Here is a 22,958-nt window from a genome sequence, read left to right as displayed (position 1 = left end):
AGAGAGAGAGAGATGTATGATCATATGTATGACCATATGCCAAATGTATAACCATATTAGAGTAACATATTTTCCTCAGATTACACAGACCCACAAAGAATTTGAAAAAACAAATCCAATTTTGATAAACTCCCATGGCTATTAGGTGAAATACCACAGTGTGCCATCACAGCAGCAATACTTGTGACCTGTTGCCACAAGAAAAGGGCAACCAGTGAAGAACAAACACTATTGTAAAATGAACCCATATTTATGTTTATTTATTTTTCCTTTTGTACTCTATTTGTACATCATTACAACACTGCACATAGCCATATTCCTTTGAGACTTTTGTGAGTGTAATATTTACTGTTCATTCTGATTGTTTATTTCTATTTTGTTTTATCTATTTCACTTGCTTTGGCAATGTCAACATATGTTTCCTATGCCAATAAAGCCCCTTGAATTAAATTGAGAGAGAGAGAGAGAGTTGGAACGATTTTATGTGGGGAAGAGGTGTTGGACTCAACACATTTTGGCTCAGTCAGAGAACTTGGCTCTTTCATAGACAAGTCTGTCATTGGCCAATTCTTACACAATGTCCCTCCTGTCAGCAATACAGTTTACTTTAATTTCAATAAACTTAAAGGTCCAATGCAGCTGTTTTTATCTCAATATCAAATCATCTCTGGGTAACGATTCAGTACCTTACTGTGAATATTTTCAATTACAATGGTCAAAAACAAACAAAAATAGCTTCTTGGGCAAATATCAATTTCTCAAGCAAGAATTTTGCTAGGACTGTCTGGGAGTGGTCTGAGTGGGGAAGGGGGAACTGAAAAGTAGCTGTTATTGGCAGAGAGATTTGGAACTCTCTTTGTTATTGGTCTATTAACTAATTTACCACATGGTGATGTCACCAGCTAGGCCATAACTCCATCCCACCAAAACATGCTGACATTTCAGGCAGTCTTTTCAAACAGCTCTTACTCTAAAAGGGCATTATCACAATTTTACAGTATTATTACGACCACATATTGTGAAAATATATATAAAACACAGTAAATCACGTTTTTGACTGCACTGTTGTTAGGATACCAGTATTCCTGAAAGAATGTGTTTCCTCATAAAGCAATTGTTAATTCTATATGATGAGGTGGACTAGCATAGAGCAGGGCATGCATGAATGACAAGCTAATATTTCTGTGTTGTTCAATAGGTATAAATACCACAGTACTGCACTACACTTTTTGGAGCAGGTGTATACATGCAACTGTAAAGGGCATGCATCCCTTATTCAGGGGATGCCTGGATTTAGGAGCACTTAACCAATAAGTCATGCTGTTCTATTCTATTCTGAATGAATATATAATATGCATTTACATCTCTGTTATATCATTACAAAAGCAGATATGTACAATCCTGACTGACTAGCTTTGACACGGTACAGTCCATGGCCACATGACAGCGGATCTACGTAGAGGAGCTCGGTGCATCGTGCTTCGGGGCCCCAGCGCGCATGCGTCAGGTCTGGCGTTGAGGTATCCAATATGTCGCTGGAAGATCCGTTCTTCGTAGTCAAGGGGTAAGGAAGGGTTTCTAAATAAACTGTCAACCAACTTCTCTACCGTTTACTTACAGGACAAGTTGGATGTATATGACGTTTGGGGTAGTTTCTTTTGATAACTTCTAAACGCCACGTTATCACCCCGTCTGTGGCAAGCTAATTTGTTAGCTAATGCTACAGGCTAGATTCTCAATCAACGTGCGGGTTGATGTTGACATTAAGGTAGCGACTTCGCGTTGTGGTGTCGTTGAAATCTAGTCTTCGTGTCAAAAGGATTCCTTGAAAGTTGGGTTGCCAGTTTGGGTCTATTGCAACGGGGCAGTTGACGGAGTGTTGTGAAATTGACAGGGATGTGCAGAGTGTCCACACAGATTTGTTTGGGTCAAGTTAGGGCGTTACTTTTCCGCGTTACCTAGAAATGTAGGCTAACGTTACATGCCGTGTTAGAAGCTTTGATGGCACGTGTGTGTGTGTGTGTGTGTGTGTGTGTGTGTGTGTGTGTGTGTGTGTGTGTGTGTGTGTGTGTGTGTGTGTGTGTGTGTGTGTGTGTGTGAGTGAGAGAGAGAGAGATTGTTGTGTCAGGAGTAGAGAGCATGCAGCTTCGCCAGCTTGCGACATTTGTATCATCAACCACATAGCTAAACTTGGGATCAGTGAATAGATACATTGAATCAAGTGGTATTAGTCACATGCGCCGAATACAACAGGTGTAGGTAGACCTTACAGTGAAATGCTTACTTACGAGCCCCAAACCAACAATGCAGTTTAAAAAGAAAAATACCAGTAAGAGTAAGAAATAAAAGTAAAAAGTAATTAAAGAACAGCAGTAAAATAACAACAACGAGACTATACACAGGGAGTTACTGGTACAATGTGCGAGAGCACTGGTTAGTTGAGGTAATATGTACATTTAGGTAGAGTTTTTAAAGTGACTATGCGTAGATAACAACAGAGTAGCAGAGCTGTAAAGGGGAGGGGAGGGGGGGTGCAAATAGTCTGGGTATCCATTTGGTTAGATGTTCAGGAGTCTTATGGCTTGGGGGTAGAAGCTGTTTAGAAGCCTCTTGGACCGAGACTTGGTGCTCTGGTACCGCTTGCCGTGCGGTAGCAGAGAGAACAGTCTATGACTAGGGTGGCTGGAGTCTTTGCTAATTTTTAGGGTCTTCCTCTGACACCGCCTGGTATAGAGGTCCTGGATGGCAGGAAGCTTGGCCCCAGTGATGTACTGGGCCATACGCACTACCCTCTGTTAGAGGTCGACCGATTATAATTTTTCAACGCCAATACCGATTATTGGAGGACCAAAAAAAGCCGATACCGATTAATCGGCCAGATTTTTAAAAATTCTTTACAAATGTATTTATTTGTAATAATGACTATTACAACAATACTGAATGAACACTTATTTTAACTTAATATAATACATAAATACTATGAATTTAGCCTCAAATAAATAATGAAACATGTTCAATTTGGTTTAAATAATGCAAAAACAAAGTGTTGGATTAGAAAGTAAAAGTGCAATATGTGCCATGTAAAAAAGCTAACGTTTTAGTTCCTTGCTCAGAACATGAGAACATATGAAAGCTGGTGGTTCCTTTTAACATGAGTCTTCAATATTCCCAGGTAAGAAGTTGTCGTTATTATAGGACTATTTCTCTCTATACGATTTGTATTTCATATACCTTTGACTATTGGATGTTCTTATAGGCACTTTAGTATTGCCAGTGTAACAGTATAGTTTCCGTCCCTCTCCTCGCTCCTACCTGGGCTCAAACCAGGAACACATCGACAACAGCCACCCTCGAAGCAGCGTTACCCATGCAGAGCAAGGAGAACAACTACTCCAAGTCTCAGTGCGAGTGACGTTTGAAACGCTATTAGCGCTCACCCGGCTAACTAGCTAGCCATTTCACATCGGTTACACCAGCCTAATCTTGGGAGTTGATAGGCTTGAAGTCATAAACAGCGCAATGCTTGAAGAATTGCGAAGGGCTGCTGGCAAAACGCACGAAAGTGCTGTTTGAATGAATGCTTACGAGCCTGCTGCTGCCTACCACCGCTCAGTCAGACTGCTCTATCATAGACTTAATTATAATAAACACACAGAAATACGAGCCATAGGTCATTAATATGGTGGAATCCGGAAACTATCATCTCGAAAACAAAACGTTAATTTTTTTCAGTGAAATACGGAACCGTTCCGTATTTTATCTTTAAGTCAAAATATTCCTGTTACATTGCACAACCTTCAATGTTATGTCATAATTACGTAAAATTCTGGCAAATTAGTTCGCAACGAGCCAGGCGGCCCAAACTGTTGCATATACCCTCACTCTGCGTGCAATGAACGCAAGAGAACTGACACAATTTCACCTGGTTAATATTGCCTGCTAACCTGGATTTCTTTTAGCTAAATATGCAGGTTTAAAAATATATACTTCTGTGTATTGATTTTAAGAAAGGCATTGATGTTTATGGTTAGGTACAGTCGTGCAACGATTGTGCTTTTTTCGCAATTGCGCTTTTGTTAAATCATCCCCCGTTTGGCGAAGTTGGCTGTCTTTGTTAGGAAGAAATAGTCTTCACACAGTTCACAATGAGCCAGGCGGCCCAAACTGCTGCACATACCCTGACTCTGTTGCAGAGGTGACTCATTTTCCCTAGTTAAAAGAAATTCATGTTAGGAGGCATATTAACTAAATATGCAGGTTTAAAAATATATACTTGTGTATTGATTTTAAGAAAGACATTGATGTTTCTGGTTAGGTACACGTTGGAGCAATGACAGTCCTTTTTCGCGAATGCGCACCGCATCGATTATATGCAACGCAGGACAGGCTAGATAAACTAGTAATATCATCAACCATGTGTAGTTAACTAGTGATTATGATTGATTGTTTTTTATAAGGTAAGTTTAATGCTAGCTAGCAACTTACCTTGGCTTCTTACTGCATTTGCGTATCAGGCAGGCTCCTCGTGGAGTGCAATGTAAAGCAGGTGGTTAGAGCGTTGGACTAGTTAACCGTAAGGTTGCAAGATTGTATCCCCGAGCTGATAAGGTAAAAATCTGTCGTTCTGCCCCTGAACAAGGCAGTTAACCCACCGTTCCTAGGTCGTCATTGAAAATGAGAACGTGTTCTTAACTGACTTGCCTAGTTAAAAAATATTATTTAAAAAAAATCGAATTTTTAAAAAATTAGGCAAATCGGTGGCCAAAAATACCGATTACCGATTGTTATAACTTGAAATCGGCCCTAATTAATCGGTCGACCTCTACCCTCTGTAGTGCCTTGTGGTCGGAGGCCGAGCAGTTGCTATACCAGCAGTGATGCAACCAGTCAGGATTCACCCGATGGTACAGCTGTAGAACCTTTTGATGATCTGAGGACGCATGCCAAGTCTTTTCAGTCTCCTGAGGGGGAATAGGTTTTGTTGTGCCCTCGTCTTGGTGTGCTTGGACCATTCTAGTTTGTTGGTGATGTGGACACCAAGGAACTTGAAGCTCTCAACCTGCTCCACTACAGCCTCGTCGATGAGAATGGGGGTGTGCTCGGGTCCTCTTTTTCCTGTAGTCCACAATTATCTCCTTTGTCTTGATCACATTGAGGGAGAGGTTGTTGTCCTGGCGCCACACGGCCAAGTCTCTTACCTCCTCCCTATAGGCTGTCTTGTCGTTGTCGGTGATCAGACCTACCACTGTTGTGTCATCGGCAAACTTAATGATGGTGTTGGAGTCGTGCCTGGCCGTGCAGTCATGAGTGAACAGGGAGTACAGGAAGGGACTGAGCACGCACCCCTGAGATGCCCCCGTGTTGAGGATCAGCGTGGCGGATTTGTTGTTACCTACCGTTATCACCTGGGGGCTGCCTGTCAGGAAGTCCAGGATCCAGTTGCAGAGGGAGGTGTTTAGTCCCAGGGTCCTTAGCTTAGTGATGAGCTTTGAGGGCACTATGGCGTTGAACGCTGAGCTGTAGTCAATGAATAGCATTCTCACATAGGTGTTCCTTTTGTCCAGCTGGGAAAGGGCAGTGTGGAGTGCAATAGAGATTGCATCATCTGTGGATCTGTTTGGGCGGTATGCAAATTGGAGTGGTTTCTGGGATAATGGTGTTGATTTGAGCCATGACCAGCCTTTCAAAGCACTTCATGGCTACAGATGTGAGTGCTACGGGTCGGTAGTCATTTAGGCAGGTTACCTTAGTGTTCTTGGGCACAGGGACTATGCTGGTCTGCTTGAAACATGTTGGTATTACAGACTCGGAGAGGTTGCTACATTGTTGTAGCTAACATCGTTAAATAGAACATAGCATTTTTCACTGTCTATTTAACAAGGACTTGTGTGTCAGGGAAATGCAGAAAGGTCTTGTTAAAAGTGTGTGATGTGTGTTTTTATGATGTGTATCTAACCTAGGGCTCTCCAACTCTGTTCCTGTAGAGCTACCATCCTGTAAATGATCATTCCAAGCCTAATCTAGCACACCTCATTTTAATAATTAGCCTAATCTAGCACACCTCATTCTAATAATTAGCCTAATCTAGCACACCTCGTTCTAATAATTAGCCTAATCTAGCACACCTCGTTCTAATAATTAGCCTAATCTAGCACACCTCGTTCTAATAATTAGCCTAATCTAGCACACCTCGTTCTAATAATTAGCCTAATCTAGCACACCTCGTTCTAATAATTAGCCTAATCTAGCACACCTCGTTCTAATAATTAGCCTAATTAGCCTAATCTAGCACACCTCGTTCTAATAATTAGCTGGTTTATAAGATGAATCAGGTTAGTTACACCTGGGATTCGAGTGAAAACGTACACAAGGGTAGTTCTCCAGGAACAGGGTTGGAGTGAAAACGTACACAAGGGTAGTTCTCCAGGAACAGGGTTGGAGTGAAAACGTACACAAGGGTAGTTCTCCAGGAAAAGGGTTGGAGTGAAAACGTACACAAGGGTAGTTCTCCAGGAACAGGGTTGGAGTGAAAACGTACACAAGGGTAGTTCTCCAGGAAAAGGGTTGGAGAGCCCTGATCTTTTTATATGTATTTATTTAACCTTTATTTAACTAGGCAAGTCAGTTAAGAACACATTCTTACGACGCTGGGCCACTTGTGCGCCACCCTATGGGACTCCAGATCACGGCCGGTTGTGATACAGCCTGATCTAACCGTTGTGTGTTGTCTCAGGGAGGTCCAGAAGGCGTTGTCTCGTGCCAGGAGCCTTTATGAACGCTGGGAGGAGCTTCTGGAGGAGGGCACTCAGGTACACACACACACGCTGGACACACACGCCTCTTAACTGCATTTCTACTGGAATGTGTGCGGCCACAGCATGTAAAACAACAGCTTGGAATGTGTGCGGCCACAGCATGTAAAACAACAGCTTGGAATGTGTGCGGCCACAGCATGTAAAACAACAGCTTGGAATGTGTGCGGCCACAGCATGTAAAACAACAGCTTGTCATCATCAATCTCTGATTTACTAGTGTAGCCTGTTCAGTCCCTACCTACCTGATATGTACTCTTACTGTTATCTGTAACTGTACTCTATAATGTACAGGTGAGCATTGACTTTTCACTGTGTTCGGTCTCATGTTTGACATGCCTAAATGTTTGTTGTTGTGCAGGTGAGCAAAGATGAGCTGGACTGGAGCACCAATGAACTGAGGAACTGTCTCAGAGCCATAGACTGGGACCTGGAGGACCTGAGTGAAACCATCAGTATCTTTTTCTCTTTATAAACATAACGCTTACACACACAGGGAGAACGAGGGAAAGAATGGAAGATGAGAGTATGCTAGATGAGGGCACTTCCATGTAAATGGACCAATGAGCACCAACGTCAAGTTCATAGGATCACATCGAATGTTGTTTGTCACGTGCTGAGTACAACAGGTGTAGACCTTACTGTGAAATGCTTACTACAAGCCCTTAGCCCTTAACCAACAATGCAGTTCAAGAAATGGAGTTAAGAAAATATTTACTAAATAAAACAATTAACACAATCAAATAAAATAACAATAATGAGGCTATATACAGAGGGTACCGGTACCGAGTCAATGTGTGTTGGGTACAGGTTAGTCAAGGTCATTTATACATGTAGGTAGGGGTAAAGTGACAATAAAATAAAAAAAAGTAACCTTTTATTTATCTAGGCAAGTCAGTTAAGAACAAATTCTTATTTACAATGACGGCCAAACCTGGACGACGCTGGGCCAATTGTGCACTGCCCTATGGGACTCCCAATCACCGCTGGATTTGAAACAGCCTGGATTATGCATAGATAATAAGCAGGGTGTTAATGTAAATAGTCCGGGTGGCCATCTGATTAATTGTTCAGCAGTCTTATGGCTTGGGGGTAGAAGCTGTTAAGGAGCCTTTTGGACCTAGACTTGGCGCTCCGGTACCACTTGCCATGCGGTAACCGAGAGAACAGTCTGTGACTTTGGTGACTGGAGTCTTTGACACATTTTTGGGCCTTCCTCTGACACCGCTGAGTATATAGGTCCTGGATGGCAGGAAGCATATCAAATTGGGTGTAAAATTAAAGCCAAGAGTCCATATTTTGGGGAAATGAAGGCATATATACATATTTTAACCATTTTCCATCTTAGAAGTGTTGCATAATTCAAGGCTTTGATTTCAGGATAAACAGATGGAAAAGGGGTCTTTAGAAAACATCTACCTGAACAAGTCTTCAAGGTATCAGAAATGGATCAAAACACAGTAATGTTAATGTAAAGACCACTGCCATCACATATCAACACGTATATTTCATTTAGGAGAAATTCTTTGCCCTCTGTACATTTAAGAATATTGCCTTGTGCCTTGTAATCCCGTTACCAAAAAACCTACAGGTGGACTCCAACAGATTTTGCTTTGTCATTATGGGGTGTTTATAGATTGAGGGGGAAAACACAATTTAATACATTTTAGAATAAGGCTGTAACCTAACAACAATTTGGAAAAAGTCAAGGGGTCTGAATACTTTCCGAAGGCGCTGTATCTTTAAGATATTTTCACATTTCTTCCGCATAAGGAGGGAGGATGATGAAAGTTCACAGAAGTAACAAGTAATGGTAGACCTACCACTTTAGTTAGTGTTTTTACTGATATCAGTTTTGTTTTGGAATTGTTATGTGATTTTAAAACTCATAATTCCGTTACCAAATACGTAACGGAATTGCTGCAACTGAATTGGCTACAATGGGAAATTATAATAGTCACAAACCACTGTTCTCCCTTCCACTGTCATACTGTTATGTTCAGCTCATAGTGTCTCCTGTTACTGTCCTCTGTTCCACTGACATACTGTTATGTTCAGCTCATAGTGTCTCCTGTTACTGTCCTCTGTTCCACTGACATACTGTTATGTTCAGCTCATAGTGTCTCCTGTTACTGTCCTCTCTTCCACTGGCATACTGTTATGTTCAGCTCATAGTGTCTCCTGTTACTGTCCTCCCTTCCACTGACATACTGTTATGTTCAGCTCATAGTGTCTCCTGTTACTGTCCTCTGTTCCACTGACATACTGTTATGTTCAGCTCATAGTGTCTCCTGTTACTGTCCTCTGTTCCACTGACATACTGTTATGTTCAGCTCATAGTGTCTCCTGTTACTGTCCTCTCTTCCACTGGCATACTGTTATGTTCAGTTCATAGTGTCTCCTGTTACTGTCCTCTGTTCCACTGACATACTGTTATGTTCAGCTCATAGTGTCTCCTGTTACTGTCCTCTCTTCCACTGACATACTGTTATGTTCAGCTCATAGTGTCTCCTGTTACTGTCCTCCCTTCCACTGACATACTGTTATGTTCAGCTCATAGTGTCTCCTGCTACTGTCCTCCCTTCCACTGTCATACTGTTATGTTCAGCTCATAGTGTCTCCTGTTACTGTCCTCCCTTCCACTGACATACTGTTATGTTCAGCTCATAGTGTCTCCTGTTACTGTCCTCCCTTCCACTGACATACTGTTATGTTCAGCTCATAGTGTCTCCTGTTACTGTCCTCTCTTCCACTGACATACTGTTATGTTCAGCTCATAGTGTCTCCTGTTACTGTCCTCCCTTCCACTGACATACTGTTATGTTCAGCTCATAGTGTCACCTGTTACTGTCCTCTCTTCCACTGTCATACTGTTATGTTCAGCTCATAGTGTCTCCTGCTACTGTCCTCTCTTCCACTGTCATACTGTTATGTTCAGCTCATAGTGTCTCCTGTTACTGTCCTCTCTTCCACTGACATACTGTTATGTTCAGCTCATAGTGTCTCCTGTTACTGTCCTCCCTTCCACTGTCATACTGTTATGTTCAGCTCATAGTGTCTCCTGTTACTGTCCTCTCTTCCACTGACATACTGTTATGTTCAGCTCATAGTGTCTCCTGTTACTGTCCTCCCTTCCACTGACATACTGTTATGTTCAGCTCATAGTGTCTCCTGCTACTGTCCTCCCTTCCACTGACATACTGTTATGTTCAGCTCATAGTGTCTCCTGTTACTGTCCTCTCTTCCACTGACATACTGTTATGTTCAGTTCATAGTGTCTCCTGTTACTGTCCTCTGTTCCACTGACATACTGTTATGTTCAGCTCATAGTGTCTCCTGTTACTGTCCTCTGTTCCACTGACATACTGTTATGTTCAGCTCATAGTGTCTCCTGCTACTGTCCTCTGTTCCACTGACATACTGTTATGTTCAGCTCATAGTGTCTCCTGTTACTGTCCTCTCTTCCACTGACATACTGTTATGTTCAGCTCATAGTGTCTCCTGTTACTGTCCTCTGTTCCACTGACATACTGTTATGTTCAGCTCATAACTGTTTCTTTGTCTTTCTGTTGTCTGGTTGTCAAACCAAGAGTGTTAAAACAGTCTGAGTCTGGAAAACCCCTCCCCCTCTCTGCAGTTAATGTCACCTCTCCTAGCTCTTACCCATGAGCCTCTTCTCTTTCCATTTACTGTAACCAGCATCCTCATCCACTGAGCACCGACCGACACCGGATGTCCATGGACATGGAAGAGTAGTTGAAATTTGGTCAGTCCAGCCTGGCCTTGATTTCAACGTCCACAGACGGACCGGACTGGACCAAATCTGAATCTATTAAAGAATTATGTTTGGATAGTACAGTCCAATACAAAATAATAGTGGAGTACAGTAAAGAAAAGTGTTGTATTGTACTCTACTGTACTGAACTCTACTGTACTGAACTCTACTGTACTGTACTCTACTGTACTGTACTCTACTGTACTGAACTCTACTGTACTGTACTCTACTGTACTGTACTCTACTGTACTCTACTCTACTGTACTGAACTCTACTGTACTGAACTCTACTGTACTGTACTGTACTCTACTGTACTGATCTCTACTGTACTGATCTCTACTGTACTGAACTCTACTGTACTGTACTGTACTCTACTGTACTGATCTCTACTGAACTGAACTCTACTGTACTGTACTGTACTCTACTGTACTGTACTCTACTGTACTGAACTCTACTGTACTCTACTGTACTGAACTCTACTGTACTGTACTCTACTGTACTGTACTCTACTGTACTCTACTCTACTGTACTGAACTCTACTCTACTGTACTGAACTCTACTGTACTGTACTGTACTCTACTGTACTGATCTCTACTGAACTGATCTCTACTGAGCTCTACTTTACTGAACTCTACTGTATTGTAGTGAACTATACACTGCTTTGGTCTGCTGCGGTGTGATGTCTAAACTTGTGAAACATGAGAATGACATCCATAATTATGCAGTTTCTGTGTAGTATAGGGAACCCATGATGTAATTCCGTTACCGTAAATGCGTTACCGTGTGTAAATCCACTTCACTTACTGTAGTTCAATAACCAACTCAAGGTATGATGTCATAGCTGACCCCATTCTTTCTGCAGACATCTTTGAATGTTAATTCTGAGCAGGTATTTAAGAGTTTTTGGAAAACGTGGTCGCATAAACACCTGAGGGAGATTTTACCGTGATTCCGTTACCAAAGTTTACATCTGCACAGTTCTTCCACTAAATTAGTTTTTTGTAAAATGTTCTGTGTAAATTGTTAAATGTAGTGCTTGTGCATGGAGTTGTATGGTTGGTTAAACTTTGAAAGGTTTTTTGTTTGGCATACATTTTTAAAGTGAAAAAACTGAGTCAAAGCGGAATTGCCCATGAGAGAGAAGGGAATGAAAGATGGGGAGGTGGATTAGAGATATGGAACTGTCCTTCCTCATAGAGAGATGAGGCTTGTGTGTTTCTAAATATAGATATTACACACACTTCCACGCGAAAGAAGGTGTGAGAGATGGTGGAGTGGTAGTGATATAGTCTGTCCTTCCTTATAGAAAGAGGGGGAGATTTATATAGTCTGGCCTTATAGAAAGAGGGGGAGAGATGTATAGTCTGTTCTTCCTTATAGAAAGGGGGATATATATATATGTGTGTATACTGCTAAAAAAAATAAAGGGAACACTTAAACAACACAATGTACCTCCAAGTCAATCACACTTCTGTGAAATCAAACTGTCCACTTAGGAAGCAACACTGATTGACAATAAATTTCACATGCTGTTGTGCAAATGGAATAGACAACAGTTGGAAATTATAGGCAATTAGCAAGACACCCCCAATAAAGGAGTGGTTCTGCAGGTGGGGACCACAGACCACTTCTCAGTTCCTATGCTTACTGGCTGATGTTTTGGTCACTTTTGAATGCTGGCGGTGCTTTCACTCTAGTGGTAGCATGAGACGGAGTCTACAACCCACACAAGTGGCTCAGGTAGTGCAGCTCATCCAGGATGGCACATCAATGCGAGCTGTGGCAAGAAGGTTTGCTGTGTCTGTCAGCGTAGTGTCCAGAGCATGGAGGCGCTACCAGGAGACAGGCCAGTACATCAGGAGACGTGGAGGAGGCCGTAGGAGGGCAACAACCCAGCAGCAGGACCGCTACCTCCGCCTTTGTGCAAGGAGAAGCAGGAGAAGCACTGCCAGAGCCCTGCAAAATGACCTCCAGCAGGCCACAAATGTGCATGTGTCTGCTCAAACGGTCAGAAACAGACTCCATGAGGGTGGTATGAGGGCTCGACGTCCACAGGTGGGGGTTGTGCTTACAGCCCAACACCGTGCAGGACGTTTGGCATTTGCCAGAGAACACCAAGATTGGCAAATTCGCCACTGGCGCCCTGTGCTCTTCACAGATGAAAGCAGGTTCACACTGAGCACGTGACAGACGTGACAGTCTGGGAGACGCCGTGGAGAACGTTCTGCTGCCTGCAACATCCTCCAGCATGACCGGTTTGGCGGTGGGTCAGTCATGGTGTGGGGTGGCATTTCTTTGGGGGGCCGCACAGCCCTCCATGTGCTCGCCAGAGGTAGCCTGACTGCCATTAGGTACCGAGATGAGATCCTCAGACCCCTTGTGAGACCATATGCTGGTGCGGTTGGCCCTGGGTTCCTCCTAATGCAAGACAATGCTAGACCTCATGTGGCTGGAGTGTGTCAGCAGTTCCTGCAAGAGGAAGGCATTGATGCTATGGACTGGCCCGCCCGTTCCCCAGACCTGAATCCAATTGAGCACATCTGGGACATCATGTCTCGCTTCATCCACCAACGCCACGTTGCACCACAGACTGTCCAGGAGTTGGCGGATGCTTTAGTCCAGGTCTGGGAGGAGATCCCTCAGGAGACCATCCGCCACCTCATCAGGAGCATGCCCAGGCGTTGTAGGGAGGTCATACAGGCACGTGGAGGCCACACACACTACTGAGCCTCATTTTCACTTGTTTTAAGGACATTACATCAAAGTTGGATCAGCCTGTAGTGTGGTTTTCCACTTTAATTTTGAGTGTGACTCTAAATCCAGACCTCCATGGGTTGATAAATTGGATTTCCATTGATTATTTTTGTGTGATTTTGTTGTCAGCACATTCAACTATGTAAAAGAAAAAAGTATTTCATAAGATTATTTATTTCATTCAGATCTAGGATGTGTTGTTTAAGTGTTCCCTTTATTTTTTTGAGCAATGTATGTATGTATGTATGTATGTATGTATGTATGTATGTATGTATGTATGTATGTATGTATGTCAGGCCTTCCTTATAGAAAGAGGGGGAGATATGTATAGTCTGTCCTTCCTTATAGAAAGAGGGGGAGAGAATATACAAACACAAACTGGCCCAAAGATCAACTGAGTCCTAGACTATGATATCTGGAGCAGGACAGCTGATATGAATGAGGTGTGTGTGTGTGTGTGTGTCTGTTTGTAGAGCGTAGGTCTGTGTGTGTCTAGAGCGTAGGTCTGTGTGTGTGTAGAGCGTAGGTCTGTGTGTGTGTGTAGAGCGTAGGTCTGTGTGTGTGTGTAGAGCGTAGGTCTGTGTGTGTGTGTGTAGAGCGTAGGTCTGTGTGTGTGTGTAGAGCGTAGGTCTGTGTGTGTGTGTAGAGCGTAGGTCTGTGTGTGTGTGTAGAGCGTAGGTCTGTGTGTGTGTGTAGAGCGTAGGTCTGTGTGTGTGTGTGTAGAGCGTAGGTCTGTGTGTGTGTGTGTGTGTAGAGCGTAGGTCTGTGTGTGTGTGTGTAGAGCGTAGGCCTGTGTGTGTGTCTAGAGCGTAGGCCTGTGTGTGTGTCTAGAGCGTAGGCCTGTGTGTGTGTGTCTAGAGCGTAGGCCTGTGCGTGTAGTGCGTAGGCCTGTGTTTGTGTGCGTGTAGTGCGTAGGCCTGTGTGCGTGTAGTGCGTAGGCCTGTGTGTGTCTAGAGCGTAGGCCTGTGTTTGTAGAGCGTAGGCCTGTGTGTGTGTAGAGCGTAGGCCTGTGTGTGTGTAGAGCGTAGGCCTGTGTGTGTGTGTCTAGAGCGTAGGCCTGTGCGTGTAGTGCGTAGGCCTGTGTTTGTGTGCGTGTAGAGCGTAGGCCTGTGTGTGTCTAGAGCGTAGGTCTGTGTGTGTCTAGAGCGTAGGTCTGTGTGTGTAGAGCGTAGGCCTGTGTGTGTGTAGAGCGTAGGCCTGTGTGTGTCTAGAGCGTAGGCCTGTGTGTGTCTAGAGCGTAGGCCTGTGTGTGTCTAGAGCGTAGGCCTGTGTGTGTCTAGAGCGTAGGCCTGTGTGTGTCTAGAGCGTAGGCCTGTGTGTGTGTAGAGCGTAGGCCTGTGTGTGTCTAGAGCGTAGGCCTGTGTGTGTAGTTACAGGTGTTCAAAAACAAATCTCTTGAGTCCAAAGGGGGGGCACTGCCCCCCTCCGAGCCTCCCCCCCGCCGTACTCGGCAGAACCACATTCCTAACAATTCCTGAGGAGAACCCTGAGATCTGTGTGTGTTGAGCCTTGACCCTCTCCCAGGTATCGTTGAGTCCAACCCGGGGAAGTTCCGCCTGGGGGAGAATGAGCTGCAGGAGAGGAGAGACTTTGTGGAGCGGACACGGCAGGCCGTACAGGTAACACGGTGTAATATCACTACCTGTCTATCACCGCCAGGTAGCCTAGTGGTTAGAGCGTTGGGCCAGTAACCGAAAGGAAAAAAATCTGTCCTTCTGCCCCTGAGCAAGGCAGTAAACACACTGCAGTACACACACTGTTCCCCTGGGCGCCGAAGACGTGGATGTCGATTATTGCAGCCCCCCGCACCTCTCTGATTCATGGGGGTTGGGTTAAATGCGGAAGACACATTTCAGTTGAATGTATTCAGTTGGACAACTGACTAGGTATCCCCCTTTCCCTACCTCTATAACTGAAAAGAAAAGGGGATTTCTGCAGCTACATTTGATTGGATTAAATCTACGGTGTGTAATCTGTTGTCGCTACTGTGGCTAACACTGTGTGTTGTTGTCGCTACTGTGGCTAACACTGTGTGTTGTTGTCGCTACTGTGGCTAACACTGTGTGTTGTTGTCGCTACTGTGGCTAACACTGTGTGTTGTTGTCGCTACTGTGGCTAACACTGTGTGTTGTTGTCGCTACTGTGGCTAACACTGTGTGTTGTTGTCGCTACTGTGGCTAACACTGTGTGTTGTTGTCGCTACTGTGGCTAACACTGTGTGTTCTGTGTAGGAGATGAAGGAGCAACTCTCCAGTCCCTCTGTTGTGGCCCAGGCAGAGAAGAAGAACAGACAGGTTTGTTTGCCTGTCTACACACTATTTCTCTCTCTCTCTCACACTACACACCTTTATTTTGATACACGTTGACTTATGCAGGCTTCTCCTCTGTCTCACACGTTGTAACATCAGTTGGTCTCTGTCTATCTCAGGCTCTGATGGGTACGTCTGGGCAGGACAGGTCTGATGGTCTGGAGTCTCACCTGGTGTCAGCCAACTCCAGATACATCCAGGATCAACAGGAACAACAGCAGGTAGGGGGGAGGGAGGGAGATTAGCGTGAGGGTTTCTGTGTCTGGTTGATATTGAAGGAACAAGATGATGGTTCATGTGATGATGGGTCAGGGCTGCCGTGTGGACATGAAGCTACGGTTGGGGTTAGGAGGAGGAGGATGATGATGATGATGATGATGAAGAAGGTGTTCTCCACAGTTGATCATGCAGGACCAGGATGAGCAGTTGGAGCTGGTGACAGGAAGCATCAGAGTACTGAAAGACATGTCAGGACGCATCGGAGATGAACTAGACCAGCAGGCTGTGTGAGTACACACACACACACACACACACACACACACATTTGGTGGTGAGGGTCAAGGGGAGTAATGGGAAGGGAATAGGGGTTGGAACCTCTCCCCTGCTGCCCTTAAGGGACCACACCTCCCTCTTCCACTGGTTATCCTGACTTAAATAGCCGCCTCATATGTGCGTGTGTGTGTAAGGAAAGGAGATGCCTAGTCAGTTGTACAACTGAATACATTCAACTGAAATGTGTTTTCCGCATTTAACCCAACCCCTCTGAAATCAGAGAGATGCTGCCTTTAATCCACGTCATCGGCGCCCGGGCAGCAGTTGTTGTTGAGCGTTAACTGCCTTGCTCAAGTGTGTGTGCGTGGTTTTAAAGGGTTCAAGGAGCCTCTGTGTGTACTGAACGTTTACATGGGAATTCCATTGTTGTCATGTAATCTCCCAGTATACTTCCCATGCTGAGACGTGTGCGTTTGAAGGGTTCATTGAGTGTGTACTTTACGTGTGTTCATTGTTTGTGATTCTCCTGTATGTTCCAGTATTTTAGGGGTGTTTTAGACAGTTTACTGTGTGTGTCTCGATGGTCTAAGTGGGCCTCTCTCTCTCTCTCTGTGTGTGTGTGTGTGTGTGTGTGTAAGCAGCAGGCAGCCTAGTGGTTAAGAGCGTTGGGTCAGTAACCAAAAGGTCACTGGTTTGAATCCCTGAGCCGACTAGGTGAAAAATCTATTTCTGCCCTTGAGCAAGGCCCCTAACCCTAACTGCTCCTGTAAGTCACTCTGGATAAGAGCATCTGCTAAATGACTTGAATGTGTGTGCCTAACACCTATTTTGTCCTGTATGTTCCAGTATGCTAGGAGAGTTTGGAGAGGAGATGGACCAGACGGGTTCTAGGATGGACTCTGTCCTCAAGAAGATGGAGAAAGTCTCCCACATGACCAGCAGTGAGTTAACACACACACCTCTGTCAGTTCTTCTCTCACACACACATAGATGACAGGTACAACACCAAGTCACCCTCCCTCTCTTTACCTCAATATCACTCTCTTTCTTCCTTTGTCTCCGTCTCTCTCCGTCTCTCTCTGTCTCTCTCTCTGTCTCTCTCTCTGTCTCTCTCTCTGTCTCTCTCTCTGTCTCTCTCTCTGTCTCTCTCTCTGTCTCTCTCTCTGTCTCTCTCTCTGTCTCTCTCTCTGTCTCTCTCTCTGTCTCTCTCTCTGTCTCCGTCTGTCTCCGTCTGTCTCCGTCTGTCTCTCTCTCTGTCTCTCTCTCTGTCTCTCTCTCTGTCTCTCTCTCTGTCTCTCTCTCTGTCTCTCTCTCTGTCTCTCTCTCTGTCTCTGTCTCTCTCTCTGTCTCTCTCTCTCTCTCTCTCTCTCTCTCTCTCTCTCTCTCTCTGTCTCTCTCTCTCTCTCTGTCTCTCTCTCTCTGTCTCTCTCTGTCTCTCTCTCTCTGTCTCTCTCTCTCTCTCTGTCTCTCTCTCTCTCTCTGTCTCTCTCTCTCTCTCTGTCTCTCTCTCTCTGTCTCTGTCTCTCTCTGTCTCTCTCTCTCTCTGTCTCTCTCTCTCTCTGTCTCTCTCTCTCTGTCTCCCTCTCTCTCTGTCAAGTTTCACATTCAAATTCAAGCTGCTTTATTGACATGAAAAACAATGTCTATATTGCCGAAGCAACAATGTATACAATATACATTGTAATACAATAATGAAGAATAATAATAACAAGGTAGTATATAATACAAATAAAGAAAATAACAATACCATGGTAACAGTCAATAGTAGAAATAAATATAAAAGGCTCAACATGGAAAAGGAAACGATAACTAACTTATAACTGTCATCCTCACTATTACATCAGTACTACAACTACCACCATCAGTAAACTGATATCATTACCATCACCCCTACTACCATCATCATTACTACCACCATCAGTAAACTGATATCATTACCATCACCCCTACTACCATCATCATTACTACCACCATCAGTAAACTGATATCATTACCATCACCCCTACTACCATCATCACTAAACTGATATCATTACCATCATCATTACTACCATCATCACTAAACTGATATCATTACCATCACCCCTACTACCATCATCACTAAACTGATATCATTACCATCACCCCTACTACCATCATCACTAAACTGATATCATTACCATCACCCCTACTACCATCATCATTACTACCACCATCAGTAAACTGATATCATTACCATCACCCCTACTACCATCATCACTAAACTGATATCATTACCATCATCATTACTACCATCATCACTAAACTGATATCATTACCATCACCCCTACTACCATCATCATTACTACCACCATCAGTAAACTGATATCATTACCATCACCCCTACTACCATCATCACTAAACTGATATCATTACCATCACCCCTACTACCATCATCATTACTACCACCATCAGTAAACTGATATCATTACCATCACCCCTACTACCATCATCACTAAACTGATATCATTACCATCATCATTACTACCATCATCACTAAACTGATATCATTACCATCACCCCTACTACCATCATCACTAAACTGATATCATTACCATCACCCCTACTACCATCATCATTACTACCACCATCAGTAAACTGATATCATTACCATCACCCCTACTACCATCATCACTAAACTGATATCATTACCATCATCATTACTACCATCATCACTAAACTGATATCATTACCATCACCCCTACTACCATCATCACTAAACTGATATCATTACCATCACCCCTACTACCATCATCAGTAAACTGATATCATTACCATCACCCCTACTACCATCATCACTAAACTGATATCATTACCATCATCATTACTACCATCATCACTAAACTGATATCATTACCATCACCCCTACTACCATCATCATTACTACCACCATCAGTAAACTGATATCATTACCATCACCCCTACTACCATCATCACTAAACTGATATCATTACCATCACCCCTACTACCATCATCATTACTACCACCATCAGTAAACTGATATCATTACCATCACCCCTACTACCATCATCACTAAACTGATATCATTACCATCATCATTACTACCATCATCACTAAACTGATATCATTACCATCACCCCTACTACCATCATCACTAAACTGATATCATTACCATCACCCCTACTACCATCATCATTACTACCACCATCAGTAAACTGATATCATTACCATCACCCCTACTACCATCATCACTAAACTGATATCATTACCATCATCATTACTACCATCATCACTAAACTGATATCATTACCATCACCCCTACTACCATCATCACTAAACTGATATCATTACCATCACCCCTACTACCATCATCAGTAAACTGATATCATTACCATCACCCCTACTACCACCATCACTAAACTGATATCATTACCATCATCATTACTACCACCATCACTAAACTGATATCATTACCATCACCCCTACTACCATCATCACTAAACTGATATCATTACCATCACCCCTACTACCATCATCATTACTACCACCATCACTAAACTGATATCATTACCATCACCCCTACTACCACCATCAGTAAACTGATATCATTACCATCACCCCTACTACCACCATCACTAAACTGATATCATTACCATCATCATTACTACCACCATCACTAAACTGATATCATTACCATCACCCCTACTACCATCATCACTAAACTGATATCATTACCATCATCATTACTACCATCATCACTAAACTGATATCATTACCATCACCCCTACTACCATCATCACTAAACTGATATCATTACCATCACCCCTACTACCACCATCAGTAAACTGATATCATTACCATCATCATTACTACCATCATCACTAAACTGATATCATTACCATCACCCCTACTACCATCATCACTAAACTGATATCATTACCATCACCCCTACTACCATCATCACTAAACTGATATCATTACCATCACCCCTACTACCATCATCACTAAACTGATATCATTACCATCACCCCTACTACCATCATCACTAAACTGATATCATTACCATCACCCCTACTACCATCATCATTACTACCACCATCACTAAACTGATATCATTACCATCACCCCTACTACCATCATCACTAAACTGATATCATTACCATCACCCCTACTACCATCATCACTAAACTGATATCATTACCATCACCCCTACTACCCATACCACTAATATTTGGAGTGATATTAAGTAAGTTACTGCTTACTATGCAGATGTTATTATTCAGTGGCCTTCAGGCTATGGCAGGCAAGTACATATTAGCATCTCTAGCCTATACACGTGTGTGTGTGTTCTCTCAGGTAGGAGACAGTGGTGTGCCATCGGAGTACTGGTGATTTTGACGTGTGTGTGTGTTCTCTCAGGTAGGAGACAGTGGTGTGCCATCGGAGTACTGGTGGTCATCATGGTAGTTGTTCTCATCCTCTTCTTCACCCTCTGAGTACGGACCTCTCTTCACTACACCACACTCACCCACTCCTTCCTGGGGATGAACGATGGATGAAGGCAACGATAAAGGAACCGGGGAGTCCAATCCAACCCTCGTCTTTCCTTTGTCATAGAGGGGAATTCAGTCTCTGAATAATCTCTGTCTATTACTCGTCACTTCATCTGTCTCTCTCTGTGTGTCTCTCTCTGTCGCTCTCTCTCTGTTTCTGTCTATCCCCGTTTCCCTCTTTCCCACCTCTCTCACCACCCATATCAGAGGAGTGAACAGCAGTGAGATGACGGTTACATTATATATTCAGGCAAAGCTAAGATGTCTCTTATGTGTGTGAATTATGGTACAGACTTGGAATGATGGGGATGAGGGAGATGTCAATGTTGCCTTATCTATTTTTATACGTCTATGAGATGATCTATGGTCTTCATCCCAAATAGAACCCTATTCCCTACATAGTGCACTACTTAGGATTGGTGAAATCACCTAGATCCTAGATCAGTTGTTAGGTCAACTTCTACCTTGTTCCAAATCATCTGGCCTGTTGGAATAGCTTTATCATAGGAGGTAGAAGTTACCCCTAGACACGTTTTATGTAGTTTCCCCTTCATGGATAAAGGATTTGAGGCTAGTGATCTGATCCCAGATCTGTGGATATGGGAAAGTTCAAGCCTATGGTGATAGCTTTACCATAGTAACAGTTGGAGTTCTGGGTTGCTGGGCAGGAAATTAGCAGCACAACAAGTTAATTTGAAGCTCTTTCACCCCCTAGTGGACATTTATGGCCATGTCCACGTTTCATAATGTGATGGCCCGTTTTCAGAGTTTTGGGGAGTGCTGATATAGGATCAGTTTTTCCTCCTACTCTGAGACGCTTTATGAATATGACCCTGAGGTGCATTTTATAATATTGTGTAAATAGATGTGATGCTTTACGTGCTTGACATTGTGGGATGTAGATTTAGCCTTTCTCAAGACATCTCTCTATGTGAGAGTTTCCTGCCTGGTGTCTTTTGGTTGGCACTGCCACCTTGGTCCCAATGATACCCGTTTGTGTGGGATGGATGGTTTAATCTGTTCATTTGCGATTGGTTGTGTATTTAGGGCTCCCGAATGGGGCAGCGGTTCACTACAGACCCTGGTTCGATTCCAGGCTGTATCATAACCGGCCGTGATTGCGAGTCCCAGAGTCGTCCGGGTTAGGCCGTCATTTTAAATAAGAATGTTAACTGACTTGCCTAGTTAAATGTATTTACATTGTACTGATTGAATCACTCAAGTATTTTTCCATGCTGTTTGTGATCAGTTTGAAAGGTTGTGGCTCTGTTCTACTGGTTTCCCTCTCACATTCTCCAATGATTTAGATTTATTAGGAACTCTCAGGGTGCATTGACTGGTACAATAGGCCCTGTTCTAATACCTCATTACTGCATTCTTCCTTCCACCGATCTAACTTTGTCAGATCAGTGATTGTGCACAAACAAAGTTGCATTATAAGTGTTTGAACAGGGCCTGATTCTTCCAAGTCGAAAAGGTTAGCTAGCATTTATCCACTATTCAGTTCACCAGTGTTTCTCATGCTATGGAAATGACTTACCATTCAGGAGTTATTGCTAGATGCCTCGTGGGTAGAATGTATTGTGTAAATAGCATACAAAATGTCTGCCTTCCTGCAGTGCACACCTGTTAACGTTTCCATGTTGTTGAATGGGAGTTTAGAACTGTATTTTGTTGCCATGTGAGTGCAGTAAACATTGAATTAGTGACCTCACTCATCTCTTTATTTCAAGTTCTACTGTTGCTATTCATTTGTAATGTTTTCCAAAGTCTATCAATTCTATTTGCCTCTTAACCCCAAAAAACATACATTGTCGGTCACCCTGTCTATGAATGAACATGGAAGTCATTTCAAACGCTTTACCGTATCATCAGTCTGAAACAAGTAAACACTCCTTTTTGTATGTAGCCCTTGATGAAAATGAACACGTTAATAAATCATATGCTTTTAAAGTGTTTGACTCTTAGTGCTGGTGTTGAGGTAGTTCAGTGAGCCACCTTGGCAGGATTCAAGCCCATCAGCCCTCCTTCACGGTGAACACATGTTGGCTCAATTGGAAATAACCTTCAAATCAGATTACGCTGATCTGATTGGGAGACAGGAGTATTCAGTTGAAGACCTTACACGGGAATGAGCTATGATCATCATGACCTACCCAATATTCCAGAATACTTTCCATGCCATAAAGAGAGCTGTCCTGAGTACTGTAGCGCTGGAAAAAGCGTGTGTGAAATGTTTGCGTCAAGCATACCAGAAACAAATAGCTATAAACACGAGATATACA

The 22,958-nt window shown here is 43.4% G+C and overlaps 1 protein-coding gene across 2 annotated transcripts; it reads left to right on the top strand.

Annotated features, from left to right (window-relative positions):
* The first annotated feature begins 1,367 nt into the window (after positions 1-1,367).
* Positions 1,368-22,626, top strand: stx10 (Syntaxin-10). 2 transcript variants are annotated; one of them, XM_045690431.1, is made up of 9 exons: positions 1,368-1,564; positions 6,734-6,809; positions 7,174-7,267; positions 14,866-14,960; positions 15,573-15,635; positions 15,770-15,871; positions 16,050-16,156; positions 16,989-17,083; positions 20,477-22,626. In XM_045690431.1, exons 1-9 carry the CDS (start codon positions 1,530-1,532, stop codon positions 20,614-20,616), a joined length of 807 nt encoding a protein of 268 aa, XP_045546387.1. In that variant the 5' UTR covers positions 1,368-1,529; the 3' UTR covers positions 20,617-22,626.
* The last annotated feature ends 332 nt before the right edge of the window (positions 22,627-22,958 follow it).

This window comes from Salmo salar, chromosome ssa12, assembly GCF_905237065.1.
Source record: "Salmo salar chromosome ssa12, Ssal_v3.1, whole genome shotgun sequence".
NCBI lineage: Eukaryota > Metazoa > Chordata > Actinopteri > Salmoniformes > Salmonidae > Salmo > Salmo salar.
The sequence above is the reverse complement of the archived record's forward strand: the minus strand, read 5'-3'. Positions and strand labels throughout refer to the sequence as shown.

Coding starts and splice junctions, on each gene's coding strand:
- stx10 (XM_045690431.1), top strand. CDS start 1,530: ATGTCGCTGGAAGATCCGTTCTTCGTAGTCAAGGG. Junction 7,268..14,865: donor GGACCTGAGTGAAACCATCA/GTATCTTTTTCT, acceptor ACCCTCTCCCAG/GTATCGTTGAGTCCAACCCG. Junction 17,084..20,476: donor AGTCTCCCACATGACCAGCA/GTGAGTTAACAC, acceptor GTGTTCTCTCAG/GTAGGAGACAGTGGTGTGCC.